General features: G+C 41.5%; 1 protein-coding gene across 4 annotated transcripts in view; it reads right to left on the reverse strand.

Annotated features, from left to right (window-relative positions):
• Nucleotides 1-2,003: 2,003 nt before the first annotated feature.
• dock5 (dedicator of cytokinesis 5) overlaps nt 2,004-15,766 on the reverse strand; it is a 34,800-nt gene continuing 21,037 nt past the window's right edge. For 2 of the 4 annotated variants that reach the window (XM_032517293.1, XM_032517295.1), the window contains 27 exons: nt 15,641-15,747; nt 15,323-15,459; nt 14,121-14,216; nt 13,811-13,909; nt 12,965-13,135; nt 12,735-12,835; nt 12,591-12,649; nt 12,181-12,335; nt 11,758-11,843; nt 11,184-11,340; nt 10,991-11,031; nt 10,819-10,909; nt 10,555-10,674; nt 10,205-10,294; nt 9,568-9,672; nt 9,140-9,281; nt 7,806-7,887; nt 7,623-7,707; nt 7,334-7,420; nt 7,062-7,238; nt 6,007-6,090; nt 5,782-5,919; nt 5,380-5,552; nt 5,039-5,183; nt 4,710-4,869; nt 4,368-4,486; nt 2,004-4,235 (listed from right to left, as the gene is read on the reverse strand). In XM_032517293.1, the coding sequence (XP_032373184.1) occupies nt 4,131-4,235; nt 4,368-4,486; nt 4,710-4,869; nt 5,039-5,183; nt 5,380-5,552; nt 5,782-5,919; nt 6,007-6,090; nt 7,062-7,238; nt 7,334-7,420; nt 7,623-7,707; nt 7,806-7,887; nt 9,140-9,281; nt 9,568-9,672; nt 10,205-10,294; nt 10,555-10,674; nt 10,819-10,909; nt 10,991-11,031; nt 11,184-11,340; nt 11,758-11,843; nt 12,181-12,335; nt 12,591-12,649; nt 12,735-12,835; nt 12,965-13,135; nt 13,811-13,909; nt 14,121-14,216; nt 15,323-15,459; nt 15,641-15,747 (3,112 nt within the window). In that variant the 3' untranslated portion in view covers nt 2,004-4,130. Of the gene's footprint in view, nt 4,236-4,367; nt 4,487-4,709; nt 4,870-5,038; nt 5,184-5,379; nt 5,553-5,781; nt 5,920-6,006; nt 6,091-7,061; nt 7,239-7,333; nt 7,421-7,622; nt 7,708-7,805; nt 7,888-9,139; nt 9,282-9,567; nt 9,673-10,204; nt 10,295-10,554; nt 10,675-10,818; nt 10,910-10,990; nt 11,032-11,183; nt 11,341-11,757; nt 11,844-12,180; nt 12,336-12,590; nt 12,650-12,734; nt 12,836-12,942; nt 13,136-13,810; nt 13,910-14,120; nt 14,217-15,322; nt 15,460-15,640; nt 15,748-15,766 lie in introns of those variants that run through there. The other 2 variants (XM_032517294.1, XR_004332246.1) reach the window with 2 other exon arrangements.

Raw genomic sequence — 15,766 nt, forward strand, 5'->3', positions numbered from 1 at the left:
AACATGATAACACTGCAGCTGACAGCGGACTTGGTTTATACTTCTCCCTGATGGAGTCACGTGAGACCAGTAACAAAATCATCACCACGTCCCAATTTTATTCCAAAGAAGTTGAGGGTGGTTCCTCAAATTAAATCTTTCCCTTTAGTCCAGGTCACAGATAAATGTCTTTTATCATGGTAGTGCCAATTATATTCAAGTTTACTGGACTACGCATTTCCTTTGTTCTTAGTCAGTCTGGCCCAGCTGGGCGGTTCCCTAAAGGCAGGAACAACAGTTACCTTTCCAGTGGGGACAATGAGTTTCCTCATGTATGCTAAATGATAGATATGACCTAATGAATTCTTTAGAGACAAAGGAAGAGAGGGGGAAGGTGAGAGACAGTAGGGCCGTCATTGACCTTTTCACAGAGACAAAACACATATTATCCTAACCTGGCTGCATTTTATAACTCAACACCTGCCACCTCAGATGATATACTGCCCCCACCTTTCATGTGCTGAATTGCATCTTGCAGATCTAATTTTTCTGAAGAAGTGCACAATCTACGCTCCAAAAGAAACACAGGATTCACATGGCAGCCATTTTACATACTCGAGCGCTTAGTTAAAACCGTTCTCTTAATACATGGTTAGTATACCCATGGTTATAACAGAGACGGTTTAGTATAAAGGATTTTTTGGGGGGTGAAAACTTGAATAATTTTACCACTTTGGGCCTCAAACAGCAGTTATTTAAATGAAACCATGTGAGAAGAAATGTCTTTCTTGGAACTGCTAACTAACAACTCAAAGACATCTGAAACAGGACAAGTGGTCCCAACTCATCATCATCAAAATGTTTGTTACCTTAGGTTTAATCTTTAAAAATGTATTTTTAAGTTACACGTTTTTTAATGTAAAATTGAAATCTGAAAAGTCACAGTAGCACAGATACATTTTGTGACTTGTAGTGGAGCTTTTACACAGTCTATGTAGTAGAAGTAAATGGACTGTATTTATGTAGCGCTTTTCTAGTCTTAACGACTACTCAAAGCGCTTTCACACAGTACAGGAACCCTTCACCATGGACACACATTCATACACTGTGGCCGAGGGTACAAGAAGTCCAAGGTGCCACCTGCTCATCAGATAAACACTCACACACATTCATGCTCCGATGCGCAGTGTTTTGCCCAAGGACACTTCGACATGAGACTGCCAACCTTCTGATTGGCAGACAACCGCTCCACCACTGAGCCACAACCGACCCTAAAGAGTTGTAGGAAAAACCAACTGAAATTTCCATTGAGTCTTTGTTTTGAGTCTCAAGGTAATGGAAACTGTGTGTGACCTCAGTCTCTATTTAACTTAGAGTTTGACACAAATGTGACATTGGAATATTGTCAGTTTAGAGAAAGCTGGGAAGACATCTACAATGTGCATGAAAGGAACGGGACCTTTGTGATCAATGTCATCAGATTCCACAAAGCATGAAGCTGTAAACATGTCTACAGCATGGAGATTTTTTCCATGGAGATGTTCCTGTGCATCCAGCGAAACCTGGCAGTTGCAACGCTGCTCTCCTTGCATGGGTGAATCACTTCAAATGTTTTTTTGCTCCAGAGACTTGCAGGGAGAGCGATATCCCATACATCACTATCTGACAGGAAGGAATAGGACATTAACAATCCAGATTAGCAAGACCAGCCCCCATCAAACAACTCCCATGAACACCTCATAAACTCCATGCCTTTTTAGCTCTTGCATTAGCACGAGCTAAACAAGCCTCGTTTTCCAACACCTACTGGCATTGCATTTGAAATGCACAAATCAACAGTTGAATGCCAGTTCGTCAGATGTTTTGAGCTTGAATGGGTAATTTTTCACCCTATCATCAGCATCCAAATGACTCCGTGTGAGTGCCAAGTTTACAAGTAGGAGGGCACAGAGACGAATCTGTATTCACTGTGTTGACAGGATTGTGGTGAGGAGATGAAGATGCCTTTCTAAAAACAATCAGAGTTTGCTGGTCTTTCAAGAAGTCTTTATTTTTGTTCAGTCAACAGCTTGTTCATAAAAAAGATCATTATATATCTCTTGAGGCATTGTTTGTATACAATGTATTTGATGCTGGTTAGGAAACGCGTAGAGTACAAAAAGCGACTCCCTTGTAAAACAATTTAAGATCTGTCAATTAAACTCTAAATTATGGATTCAATTTGATCATTTTCAAAACAGCATTCATGCATAGATTTAGCACTCTGAGGGTACTAAAATAGAGTTGTCTTGTAAACTATTTAAACAGCACACAGTAAAGCGATAGGTTGTAATAAACCTCAATTAATGCTACATAAAAATAAACCATCTCTGTACACACTAGGTGCGCAAAACAATGGGAATATTAAAATTCAATGAATAGCAATAATTTACACTTCAATAATGAATTGATAAAAAAGGAAATCTTAGACCTGAAATATAAAACTAAAGTGAACTTCAAAGGCATTTATGTGTGTACCATACAGTGTCTAGGATTCTTTAAAGGACTAGTTCCAAATGTTGTGAAGAGCACTTATTTACTTTCTTGGCAAGAGTTAGATGAGAAGTTTGATGCCACTCTCAGATCTGTATGGTAAATATGTAGCTGGAGCCAGCCTCCAGTTAGCTTAGCTTAGCTTAGCATAACAAGGTCTTGTGTGAAACCCCACGTAAAATTTTGATAAAACATGTTAATTAGTAAGCTCGAGTTCTGGTAGGCAGATTTAGTTACTTTTATACAGAGCCAGGCTAGCCGTTTAATCCAGTTTCCAGTCTTTATACTAAGCTAAGCAAAGCAGATACTGACTCCAGCTACATATTTACCATACAGATGTACAGTGGGGCTCATAAGTTGGGGGTACTTACCATAAGATCATCTCTCAATGCAAATCAAACCAGCTATTAGGCTAACTTAAATAAAACCATGCCAATCTCTAGGTATTGTGAATGGTATGTAATGATGTAGGGGCGGAAGGCCAAGGGAACTTTATCAGGATTCATAGTATCCATGAAATAATTGGCCTTTAGTAGTATGTATACTTATGCCCGTATTTTAAGGAAGAGCATTTATTTAATAATTTACAATACATGTGTCCTTAAAAGTTGAATTTTTCCTTCTTTTTTTTTTTTTTTTTTAAATAAGACTTTGAGCTCAATTTCCAACAGATGATTTTTTTATTCTTCTTTTTAGTCAACTTTAACATGGATTCATAAACTTATGAGCACCACTGTAAGTGTGGTATGGATCCTTTCATCCAACTCTTGGCAAGACAGCACATTTCCCAAAATGTCAAACTATCCCTTTAAAGAAAAACGTACTTCCACTGAAAACAAACATCAACGTGATGCAGTTTGGAAGCATCAGTTACAGTATTCAGTTCAACATAAACATCAAAACAAATGCATAATCTGCAACACATTCATTAATGCCATCCAGTGTCTCTGAAACATTGCGGTGCGGGGGAAATGGGTTTGATCAAAATATTACTGACCACCATCGTCGGACACAAAATCTCTACATTTCAAACATAGTTACATTCTGTACATTGTATTCCCTGCTCTTGATCAAGTTTGACATGTGTCCAATGCAGCGTTTTCCTGTTCAAATATGGAATAAACATTTATGGGGAAAAGAAGTCATCCAGTGTCACTCCAGCACATAAAAGCTAAATACTGCAGCATTGGTCATTCCTTTTCCCTGCGAGTGATGAAGTCTGTACAACAAACTAACTTTTCTTTTTTTTAAGCATCAAATCACTGTTTCATTACCTCTTTAAACACACACTCAATCTAAGGCTGTAGTGACCTTATGTTACGTACCCAAAATCATATATTTTTGCGCAGTAGTACCCTCTTACAAAAATAAACCCACATAAATTCTTTCTTGCGGCTTAAAAACAAAACATCAGCTAAAACTTTAGAAAAGAGGACTGCTTGGAATTATTAGTGACTGGCATCAGAAAGATTTTTTCCCCATTGAAAATCTTGCATACATCCCACATAGAAGGTCCTGCATGTGTACCTCACTGTGTTGTTTTTGCAATGAGTCCGCGCTACAATCACAGCCAAATCAGAGAATTTGTGGCATTTTAAAGCCTGTGTGGAGGTGTAGTCCTAGTGGGGGGGGGTCTGCTCATATGTGGGAAACATCGACTTTCGCGTTTTCGGAGGTGGCGGAGGAGGCTTGCTCTCAATTTTCATTGGCAGCGGAGGAGTGAACTGTGGAGAAGGAGAGACGAGAGTTCATGTTAGGACTTCAAATGAAAAATAAAAAAACAGAATATTTTAACGTTTACAACGTCATTAAATATGCATCATTGAGAGCGTGATATTTTCTCCAAGCAGATGTACCTCTGAAGAGAAGCCGGGGTTGTCAATCTCGTGCGGGTGTTTCTTCGGAGGCATGGGTGGGGGGGTCCCTGGGGTGTCAATGATATTGACATCCTTGTCACTGAGAAGCGAGGAATAACCTACCACAAGAGGGAAAAAAAGAAAAGCCTTTCAGCATATGTGTGTGTGTGTGTGTGTGTGTGTGTGGTTGTGTGTGACCTGATTAGGGCTATAGACCAAAATGTGCTTACACAAGGCTAGCAGGCATGGTATTCTTCTTTTTCTGTGTGCAAGGCCTATTTTTTAACAGAAAATAAAATGATGACATGCAGTGCGATGTTTGTCAGAACAGTAGCTACATACTGGAGCTGCGTGGCGTGCAAGGTGTGTGTGGAGAGGCAGGTAGTGGGCTGAGAGGGTTTGATAGGCTGAGGTGGGATGAAACGCCCTGGAACAGGGAGAGGGTAAGTCGTCGATCTCCTAATTGTAAACTCTTGGGTCTCTGCTGCTTCTCTGGAGAAGTCTGAAATTAACACCGGAAAACAAAGATATAGCAGGAAATCAAGCATAATGGAGCTACTCCCAATTCCCAACCAAGTAGCAGAAAGTCAATATTAGGATTGTATGTGTAATATATATATATATATATATATATATATATATATATATATATATACTGTATATAGCCTTACATCATCTGCATCGGACTGTCTCTCCAGTAGAACCTGGGACTTGCTCACGCTCCATTCCTTCCTGTTCTTTCGAGCAATCCTGTTGTCCTCCTCAGAGCGGGACAAAACAGAGGTCCTGCGATTGCTGGGACGGGACAACAAGAAAATGTTTGAATGGTCAGGGACAGAAGAAAAAGATGCAGAAAGCTGTACAATGAAAGTGATTTTTATATTTGAGATGGAAAAAAAATCAGTGTTTGCAGAAAGCAGTCTCTGTAGTGATGGCAACACAATGTCAGACAAAACCAGACAAGCGGGAAAGGTAGACAAAGGAAGCAGGGAGAGGATGCGAGGGGACTGACTCTTGGGAGGAAATGCAGGAGGGTCCGTCTGAGGATGCTGAGCCACTGGAGAGGCCTGAGGAGGAGTTGGAGAGGGTTGAGACAGTAGACATGCGACGCAGGGTGGAGGACAGGATGTAGGGCATCACTACCGAGCCCACGCGACTCTTCTTCCTCTCGGTGAGAGAGCAGGGCTGGGACACACAAATGAGATTAAGCATCATCGGGGAATCTTGGCAGGGGAGGAGCACAATGACAGGCAAAACTCGGGTTGCAATGGACTGACTAAAGGAAGATTTATGGTCCTGCGCTAATAACGCACACACTTCTTTGAATGAGAAGAGTTTGATAGGAAGGCAGGAGGGCCAATAGCTTAAGTTGGCACCCTCTTACATTAAATTGAGTTTGTGGCTGGCAACGCACCAAGGTTATGACGCCATAATGCTTCTCCACTTTCTCCCGAAGGTCCTGGAAGCAAGTAACCAGACGGTTGTGTAAGGGCTTCAGCTGCTCCGTCGTCTTCTCCCCGTGGATGCGAATCCCATCTGCCAACAGAGGGATCTGGAGGGGGAGACGGGCACTTAAGAATCACAGAATGTATTCTGCTTTGAGGCCAGTGTCAATGACAATGACGGTGGAAGGATTTACCTGCAAGGCGATGAGCTGTTTAAGGACCTCAATGCGCTCGTGGTCCTCGGGGTGATTTCGGATGTAGGTGTCTGTAAAGAATGCCTACAGGGGATGAAAATTGGGCAGCTTTTTTAACAAACTCTTAAAAATATTGCTGCAAGCAGGTTTCCACAGCATGACAAAGAGGCCACAGCACTTCCCTTATGAATTAAACTTTGTAGTTAAGAAAAGGCTTGAGGCCAGCCAGAACTCACGTTAAAGAAAAATGAAATTTACAAATGCATAATCACGCACGTTATTGCATGTTAACAGTATGATATATCTGTTGTGAAAAGGGAGAGAGAGGGGGAATGACATGCAGCAAAGGGCTGCAGGTCAGAGCTGAACCCGCGGCCGCTGTGGTTAAGAGAAAACCCCCACATTTGTGCGCCTGCTCTACCAACCGAGCGAACCCAGCCACGGCAGTTTTTTTTCCTGCGTTCACTAAGTCAACAGCTGAGAAAGCCTTTGTGTTTAAAGCATCCTTGGATTGAAATAACTTACCTGTAAATATTCAATCCATTTTATTTCTCCACTCCTTCAAAAATGCCATGTCCTTATTACGAAATTAAGTGTACCTGTCCATAACACCTTTATATCACTGTAACTACCACTGACCATATTACTCATATCCAATTCAATTCCTACTCTGCCTCAACCGCCTGATTGCAATGCATTTTTTTCCTGTGATATGTATTGTTCTGTTCTTTTATTCTTTCTTTGTTTTTGTTTGCTTGTTTGCTGCGGTTGTTTTGTTAACGGTCTTGTCTAATTGTGATTGTACTGGATATTTTGTCTCCCCCCTCGAAAACAAGATGTTACCACTCAAGTGCTTATTCCTAATAAAAAAACTTCCAACCTGACCCTGATTCAGCTAACCGCTCAATTCTAGACACACAATGCAGTACAGAAGGATTCAGACAGTGGTACATATTTGGGGGGCTCTGTGCTCTTAGCGTCTTCCTTGCCTGTCTTTATCTGTGTATGTGTGCACTCAGCTAAAAAACTGGCTCATTAAACAAAAGAAGTCAAACCTTCTCATAGTTGGAGAAGCCGCCCATGACAGCAGGGTCAACGATGCCGCTGAGGATCATGGACAGCGGGTTGATGGACAGCGAGCGATCGCAGGCTTGCTGCTGCACCAGGTTACTTAGCTTTTCATTGGCCATCTCCATGGTCTCCACGGCGTTCGCCAAAGGACTGATCTCCTCCTGCACATCGAGAATAATATGAATTTGACGTTTTTTTTTGTTAAAGTGAAAGACACTGAGAAAAGAAACAACATAGCATCACGTTGGCTTCTTACCACTGAGACAGATTTGACTTCAAACCATTTCAGAATCCCTGGGAAGCGATAGGCTGTAATGAACGTTGTTCTCTCGATCCACATGGTCTGCGGGGCAGAATTAATATCAATAAAATATTAAAAAGGTGAGATTTAAATGTTTATTAATTTTCAGTATGAGGAATGCACGGCCACAGGGTTGTTTGTACTCCCCCCCCCCCCCCCCCCCCCCCCCCCCCCCCCCAGTATTTATGGATGTGTGCTCACACATATGAGCCATTACTTTGAAATAAATTTTAAAAATGCTTACTGCAAATTCATTATCTGGGTCCTTTTCACCTTTCCTGAAGGGCCTGGAATACTGGAACTTGTCCACTTCATTGGTTCTGTAATAGCTGCAAAAGAACAGGGACAGCAGTGAGTTAGGAGAGAACAATAAATCCCAAGGTGTTCACTAGAAGATAAATCAGAGTTTAAGTGTTCCGTTACGCACTTTAATATCTGCTCTGGAACCCCCTTGTCTTTAAACTGGTGTGGCACGGTGAGAACAGGCTTGACAGTAAAGCACTGGATGTCTATGAAGTTCAGCTAAGGGTAAGACCAGGAATAGTGTGGAGGACCTGACAGAGGAAAGTTTCCTTGTATCAGATTACTTCTTTTTCTGAAATTGTCAAGCAAGTCTACAGCCATGCTAGCAGCTCTGTGAGGCTGTACTTAGTAGGCTTATGTCCTTAATGCTGACGTCAGCATGCAAACACACTCACAATGACAATGCTAACATGCTGCTGATGTTTAGCAGATATAATGTTTCCCTTATTTACCATTTCAGTGAAGCTTTAGTAGCACCCAAACATTTGCTAATAAGCAAGAAAAAAGTACAACTGAGGCTGGGAATGTCAGTGGGAAAGATATAGGCATGAACCAAAGTATCAGACACATTTAAATAGTCAGCATTTTTTACAATTCATTCCTATGAATTCACGACTTTTTCATTTCATTTCATGACTATTCATCCACTTTCAGCCTTGTTGCCTTTCCTTGAGCATCATATGAGGACTAAAGCTTTGATTTTCCGCCCAAATCCGATTGGGCCGGGCTGTAATTTCTCAAAATCCCCCAGGGCTGGAATCGGGTCGGGTTTGCACAAAGTTCAGAATGTTATTTTAATGCAGACCTTATAGTCTGTGTAATGTAATTAATAATGTATGGGGCTGTGTACCGATGTGTGTGACCCCCATATTCTGGATACATCTATCCAACTTACAGCTGGAACATTTACCGCATAAGTGTTGCGTAGCGTATATAGATGCCTGATTGTGCGCCTGGCCATTCACATTGGACTCGTATTTCTATGACTGCATGTCTCGCTGTGAGAAGATCAAGCCAAAATCACCATAAACCTAGGTGTTTTATTTTGAATGTGTTATTTTTTTATAAAGTATTCGGCTGCACTGTGGTCTTCCTTTATCTGATCACCTGCCTGGCTTGACACATACGCTAGCGTCTCACGCAAGAAATAGAGGAAACGCTGAAACTATTGCTGCAAGGCGCTGGCCGACGCAGACACCATGCGCCCGGTATGAGCGGACAGATTAGATAACATGGGCACCAAAATAAAAATAGCTGTGCTACATTGCTATATGTAGCCCGATGTGTTTTGGCTGTTACAGATATGGATAAATAAAAGCAATGGGAATTAAGTTTTTTAATTATTTTTTTTAAATAGGGATCTGGCCAAGAACTTGGGACAGGAAAACTATGTAAGTTCATGTAATTTCCAGTCAGATTTTTTTGGGCCTGGTCCTACTGTAGCTCTAATAAGGATACGTTGTCCAGGGGAGTTGCTGATGTTGTCTCCAGGGCGTGCAGTGCTAGTCATCCGTACTGCGTTGGGGAACTGAGAGAGCAGCTTTAAGCTGAAGTCTTCAAGCCACTCATACTCCTTGCCTCGGAAGATGAACATCTTGTTCTGTAGGAGAAAAAATGTGTGCAACACAACATACAAAACTCAAATAGGTAGAATTATGATCAAGCTCATTTTCCATAATATATATGAGAGGTGTTCTTTTGTATTGCCGTGACAGGACTGTATTAATTCTGACATACTCTTGTGTCATCAAAAAGCCAATAACGTTATTCGTCATTATTGCACAATGGCCTGGGAAATGTTTAAAAAAGCCAGATCATTGCATGAGCATGGTGCATGATGGTTTCTCTAAGGCTTTAATTACTGAAGTAGGTAAATATTTCCTTACCCTGAGGAAAGAAGGGAATCCAAGGCCATAGTATCCCACAGCAAAGTACTCCGGCTGTGGCCGCATTGCATGCATGATATTCTCATAGAACTGGGCTTGTTTTTTCTGATGACAAAGAATATGGTAAGACTGCAGAACACAGTGTGTTATTATTAGTCTGTAAGTGGTTACAAAATAAAAACATTGCTAATAAATGAAATCTAATAACATCTTCAAAAGATGAATGTGGTTGCTGTCATCTTCTTTGTTTATGTTATTATGAGAAACAGTTATTGGAGCACAATCATACTAAATAGGTAACGCTGAGAGACTTTATAAATAGCTTCTTCATAATACAATCAAACTCCACAGCATCCGCAGACACTATCTGGGTGCAAATGAGTTGTGTAAACAAGACAGACACACACACACCCACCCACCCACCCACCCACCCACACACACCTCTTCTCCATCTCCTCAACCAACTACCCTCATCCTTGCACAAGCTGAAACACAGGTCTTGTCCACTTCTTCTAATGAGGCGTTGACAATAAAATCATCTAGGTGAAAGTTGTTTTCATATCAGCTTACAAAGCTGACTTTTTCATTTTTTTTATTTTTTTTAAAGAGGTTTTGGGGGTGGCATGTGTCCTCTTACCAGCAGCTGGCTCAGCTCCATGAAGTCAAACATATGGCTCTCATGCATCTTGGCCAGCTGCTTGCCCAACTCAATGGCTTTCTCCCACATCTGAGAAGACATGTGCATTGCTCAGTTAAAAGGGGACATACAACAAAAACATACCAACACAAGAACACACAACCAAGTCTTTGCCATCTGGCTCACCCAGCTGTCCTCTGTGAAAGCCCCACCACGTGGCTTTAAGGGAAAACAGTTGATAGGTGGCAGCCAAGTGAGAGATTTGAATACTGACACACCACAGGGCTTAACAAACTTTCACAATGTTGATCCTGTGACACCAGCTCACATGCAGAGCAGTTAATACTCACCTTGCCCTTGTCCAAATAAGATATGATCTCTAGGAACAGCCTCTCCTTCAGCTCCTGTTGGGTCCATACATGCTTCCCATGTCCAGGTATGAGATGAGGCGCGCAGGGTTTGTCAGACCACTGAGGAAGCAAATGATCAGAAATCAACATTCAGGTGAACATTTAGAAGCATTGTAATACAAGTAAGAGTAAAATAGCTCAAACATAAAAAAGAAAATCTGATTTTCTTAAAGCCAGGGAAAAAACTGCTGACGTGTCCGAGACCTCCAGTAATTCAGCATGTAGTATCATAGTGTAGGACGCCTCTGTGTAGTTCTCACAGTCCAGATGCAAATCTCGCAGCTTGTACAAGTACCTGGTTACAAGAGCACAATAGTTAGACCCAGTTAGCCCTTTGGTCCAAGAACCAGATGCTCCGCGCCTCTTTCCTACTCACCGGATGTAAATGTCCTCCCGTTTTTTTTCTTTGTAGAAATTCTACAAGAGAGAAAAAAAAGCTGAAAGAACCTCAACTGCACACTCTTAAAAAGCGTTTTCTTGGAAGCAATTTGCAGAACAGCCCAGGTGATTGCTTTATATACATGCACAAACAGGGTTAACCCTGTTGTAAATATAGGCACAGGGCGTACCAGCACATTGACAGTGCAGCTCATGCGGTGCTCTGGACTTTCGTCATGCGTGATGGTGCGGTACGCCAGCAGATTCTCCAGCAGGCTGCTCAGCAGCAGAGCCAGCTCCTCTCCTGACTGGGACAGGAATCTATGGCGTCTGCAGTGCTCCAGCAACCTGCACATCAGAAAGAAAGAAAGAAAGAAAGAAAGAAAGAAAGAAAGAAAGAAAGACACACACAAATGAAAGAATGAATGAATGTGCGTTTCCAGGTTATCCGTATGTCAGAGCCTGCCTTTTCTCCTGATGAGCACATCAAAATCTTGTACATTCTGTTACAGTGGGGTTTCTATTGATTAGAGGTTGCTTACAATTCTTAACCGCCTGTCTTGCCTAGGCTCCTTGAGGACTTTTTTCAAAAACACAACCATAAATGCCTTTGTTGTATTTTAGAAGTACTCCTATGTGAATTCCCTATCACACAGACTAGAAGGATTTTTTGAGCAGTGTATTGTATTAAAACAACTTTTAGAGTGCTTTCACTCTAGAAATTGTTTGTACAATACAATCATTTTTTTTTGTGATCCGCCTTACGTTTTCTCCAGCAGGACTTTGTACTGCTCATCCCCTCGGCCTCCTTCTACCTCTTGATCCAATTTCGTGATCAGTTCGTTTTCAAACTGCAAAGACAAGAGGGGAATTTAGGAAAACACACAAAAAACAAAACTTTATTCGTAATTTGTCACGTACAATTTACAGTACAATGTGGTGAAATTTAATTACTGCATTTAAGCCATTGCAAGTATTAGGAGCAGTTGCTCTAAATACAAAATCTGAGGAGTAATGTGGGCTTCCGTGTCATGCTCAGGGACACATTGACATGTGGCCAAAGAAGCCGGGGACTGATCAGCCAATCTTGTGGTTGAGGTGTGACCACTCTACCTCCGAGCCACAGCCTAGCCACCATCATACACATCAATTTAAATAAAGTTCTGAACTTCTAAAGGAGCTTTTTACCATTTCAAACGTGCGCCCGGGGCTGAAGTTGTGCTCACACTGCATCATATCAAAAAAAATGGGTAGGGTAGCTTTCCTCAGTTCGGGCTCAGGCACCAGTGTGACCTTAAGAATGGGCCCGACCATGCCTGGGATGAACTTCATTTTGTGGGGGCCTGAGGGACAACAAAACATTATCACGCAGAAATATCATACTGTGATTGAAGAAGGCAATAAGCTGCATCTTCACTTCTCAACAAACAGAGGAAAAATCTAATAATGTGGTAAACCAAACAACAACGCACTGTGAAAGTGGACAATAAAAAATATTGTCTTGTGATTCCCCATTGCATCACTGTCGGCAACTGAATAAACAATGACACAAACTCTATGATAACAGCAGCATTATCAGATGATGCAAAAATACTCACCCAGGTTGTACCACATATCTCTGATCTTAAACCCAATGGACTTCCTCATGTCTCCATATCTGTGGCACATTTAAATCAAAGCACTGTAAGATTACGTTTCCTCCATTTAAATCTTCATTTTTGATGAAGTGTAAATAATCTCACTTGTTCAGTATCTTATTCCGTTTCTCTTGAGAGAAGGATTCCAGCTGCAGTGTCTTGTGGGTGAGGAACGCCACGGTCAAATGAAAGTAGTTGTTCCACAGCTGCGAGAGGGAGCAGGGGTTTTTAAATATTAAATATTACCATGATTACCTTCTCATAACACTAGCTTTTGATTTTCTGTTAAATAAGAAATGTAACCTCTACCCACGCGAGGGAGGGCAAAGACGCACCTCGAGTTCAAAATGCGCCTTTTCTAGGAAATACATGTTGAGGACGTCGGAGTACTGGTTGATGGCCCTCAGGAAGACCTGCATCTGCACCAGGTTCATGATCATCCAATCGGCGGCAAAAACGTCTCCCATCAGGTCCTTAAACATGATGAATGTCTCCATGAGGAAGTCCTGAGAGCAACAGAGGAATTTCAACTTTACTGCAAGTAGGGCTGCTCGAATATTTAAAAAAAAAGAAAAAAGATTTATACTCATGATTATTTTTGGTCAATATTGAAATCACGATTGATTAACACGATTACTCATTGTCTTTTGGAAATATGTTGCAAATATTGAACTTGAAAAACATAGAAACAACAAATCAACAGTGAAAATACATTGAACTGTGAAATTTACCCATTTGAACACATTTTTTTCATTCAAAACACAAGACTGAATAAAAGACTTTCTCCAATAAACGCAATGGGACAAATAATTGTTTATTTTTGGTAAATCTATTTTTGTCTTTATTAGGGGCCGAAATTGTAATCGCGATTAAAATGTTGATTAATTGCACAGGCTTAACTGCAAGTGTATGCAAACTGTCGCTTTAAAAGAAATACAATAAGTAATATCCAAACTAAGCAACTCCAAAGCGGGGCTGCTACATGTCAGGCACACGTAATGATCCCGCGGCATAATGGAGACCCACACATCCTCATCATGTCAGTCCAATCCATTGCATGAAATGTCTGTAATCAATATTCCCTTAAGGAGCAGTAAGTGGCCTGGGTAGTTTAATGCCCGTTATTGATGAGATGTTTCAGGACGATATGTAGCCAGCAGGGGAGAAACCAGGACACTTACAACGATATCCTGTCTTGTCTTGAAGGTGCTGATGTAGTGGGCGTAATGCCTGTCATCCATTTGCTTCAGGATGGCCGTCATGCAGGCGAGATAGTGGCCCTGCCGCACAACAGTCAAATATTACTCACATGATTTTACTTTGTCCAAATATACACATGTTACTTGTTGTTTTTAGTTATGGCTCTTAAAAGATTGGTACAGTAAACTAAAATATTTAGATTGTGTTGATCAGTGTGCTTAATATTGAAATGACGCTGAGGACGTAGTTGTCAAGGACATAGCTCTGTTGTAACACCACAGCGTGTCTCACAATGAGAGGGGAGGATCTCTCCATGCTGATGACAGTGCGATTAACCCTGCGAAGGAGCCGCTCCATTATCAGCTGAACGTGCCCTCTGGTTGGACCCTGCACACACAGAACAGCTTTAGGTACAATTACCAAGGGACACAGACATGCTACAAAGTGTGAGCAGTATCAAAGGGTCAGTTCACTCAAATTACAAAAAGAAAAGGAAAAAAAGGACCCGTATTCTCACTTATTTGCAAATAGATTTGCCTTTTTTTGCCACGTTTTGAGACACCTGTCTCTGAGATTTCTCCTTCCACAACAATACAGTTGACGTGAATAAAATGTATTTTTTGGTGCTTCTAGACAGTATTAAACAAATACATTTAAAAGAAATTGGACAACAACAACAGTGTGCAATGCTGTGATCATCATAAACTAAATTCCATACAACTCACCATTGTATTGGGGTGGTAGCAAAAATCTCAGAAACAAATATTTCAAAACCTAGGCAATTAAAACTCAAACTATCTGCATGACTTAATATATTATCCATCCATTTTAAACCGCTTATCCGTGTCTAGGTCTGGCGGCAGCAGGCTAAACAGTGCAGCCTAGCTGTTCTTGTCTTCAGCTTCGTCCTCCAGCACCTCCAAGGGAACTAGGTGCTACCATGCCGCATGCTTTAGGGCTGCCCTGGGGCTTCCTTTCAGTTGGACGTGCCCAGAAAGCCCCTAAAGAGAGGCTAGAATCACTTCTATTGGCTCATTCCCATGCAAAACAGCAGCAGTTTTACTCTTTTACTCTCTGCACGGAAGTCTGAGCCGTTTACCCGATCTGTAGGGTGAGCCCAGCCACCTTGTGAAGGAAACTCATTTTGGCTTTGCTTATACCCACAATCATGCTGACTAGATGTTTTCTTCTATAATTTGTGTACCGACCCTTTAAGATTATAATCTTTATGTGTCTGAAGTAGAACTGCACAATATATCTTTTTTTAAATCGTTTTGCCATATCAACTGGCGCAATAAACACATTGCAAAAAGCTGCGACATATTGCGAAAGACATTAAGAGATTGTTCCATTTTAGCACAATACTGAAAGCAACAGAAATAATTACACTTTGATATCCATTTATTTATCGCAAGAAATATTGTTATTGTGATGTCGCATATTTTCCTCATTTGGTGCAGTCCCTAGTCTAAAGGTGAATTTGGACACCTCACCACGTCCTTGCGGTCCAGGCTGTCCAACACTGTGCTGAGCAATTGGGCGCAGGCCTCATGGTCCGGTTTACAGGAGTGGTCGTCCAGCTGCCCACTCAGCTGGTCAGTAACAAGCGGCAGAAGCACATCTCGACAATCTGTGGCAACGCAGCAGAGAAAGACTGTGCTCGTTGGATCGCACAACACATTTTCCTTTAATGGAGCTTACTTGACAAACTTATGTATGTAGGTGTGATGTGGAGTAGCGTTAAGTTTTTTTTTTCCCTCCATCTTGTGAAAAATGTCATTATGTGGTTTTTGAGCCTGGAGGACTCCTACCTGGCTGCCTGAAAAGGTCACTCTCCACCATTTTACACATGCAGCCCAGCTTCTGACGCACGAGCTGAGAGTCAGGAATGCTCTCAATGAACTTTGCGAGGAGAATGCTGAGAAGAGAAAGAAAAA

The sequence above is a fragment of the Etheostoma spectabile genome, chromosome 5, assembly GCF_008692095.1.
Source record: "Etheostoma spectabile isolate EspeVRDwgs_2016 chromosome 5, UIUC_Espe_1.0, whole genome shotgun sequence".
NCBI lineage: Eukaryota > Metazoa > Chordata > Actinopteri > Perciformes > Percidae > Etheostoma > Etheostoma spectabile.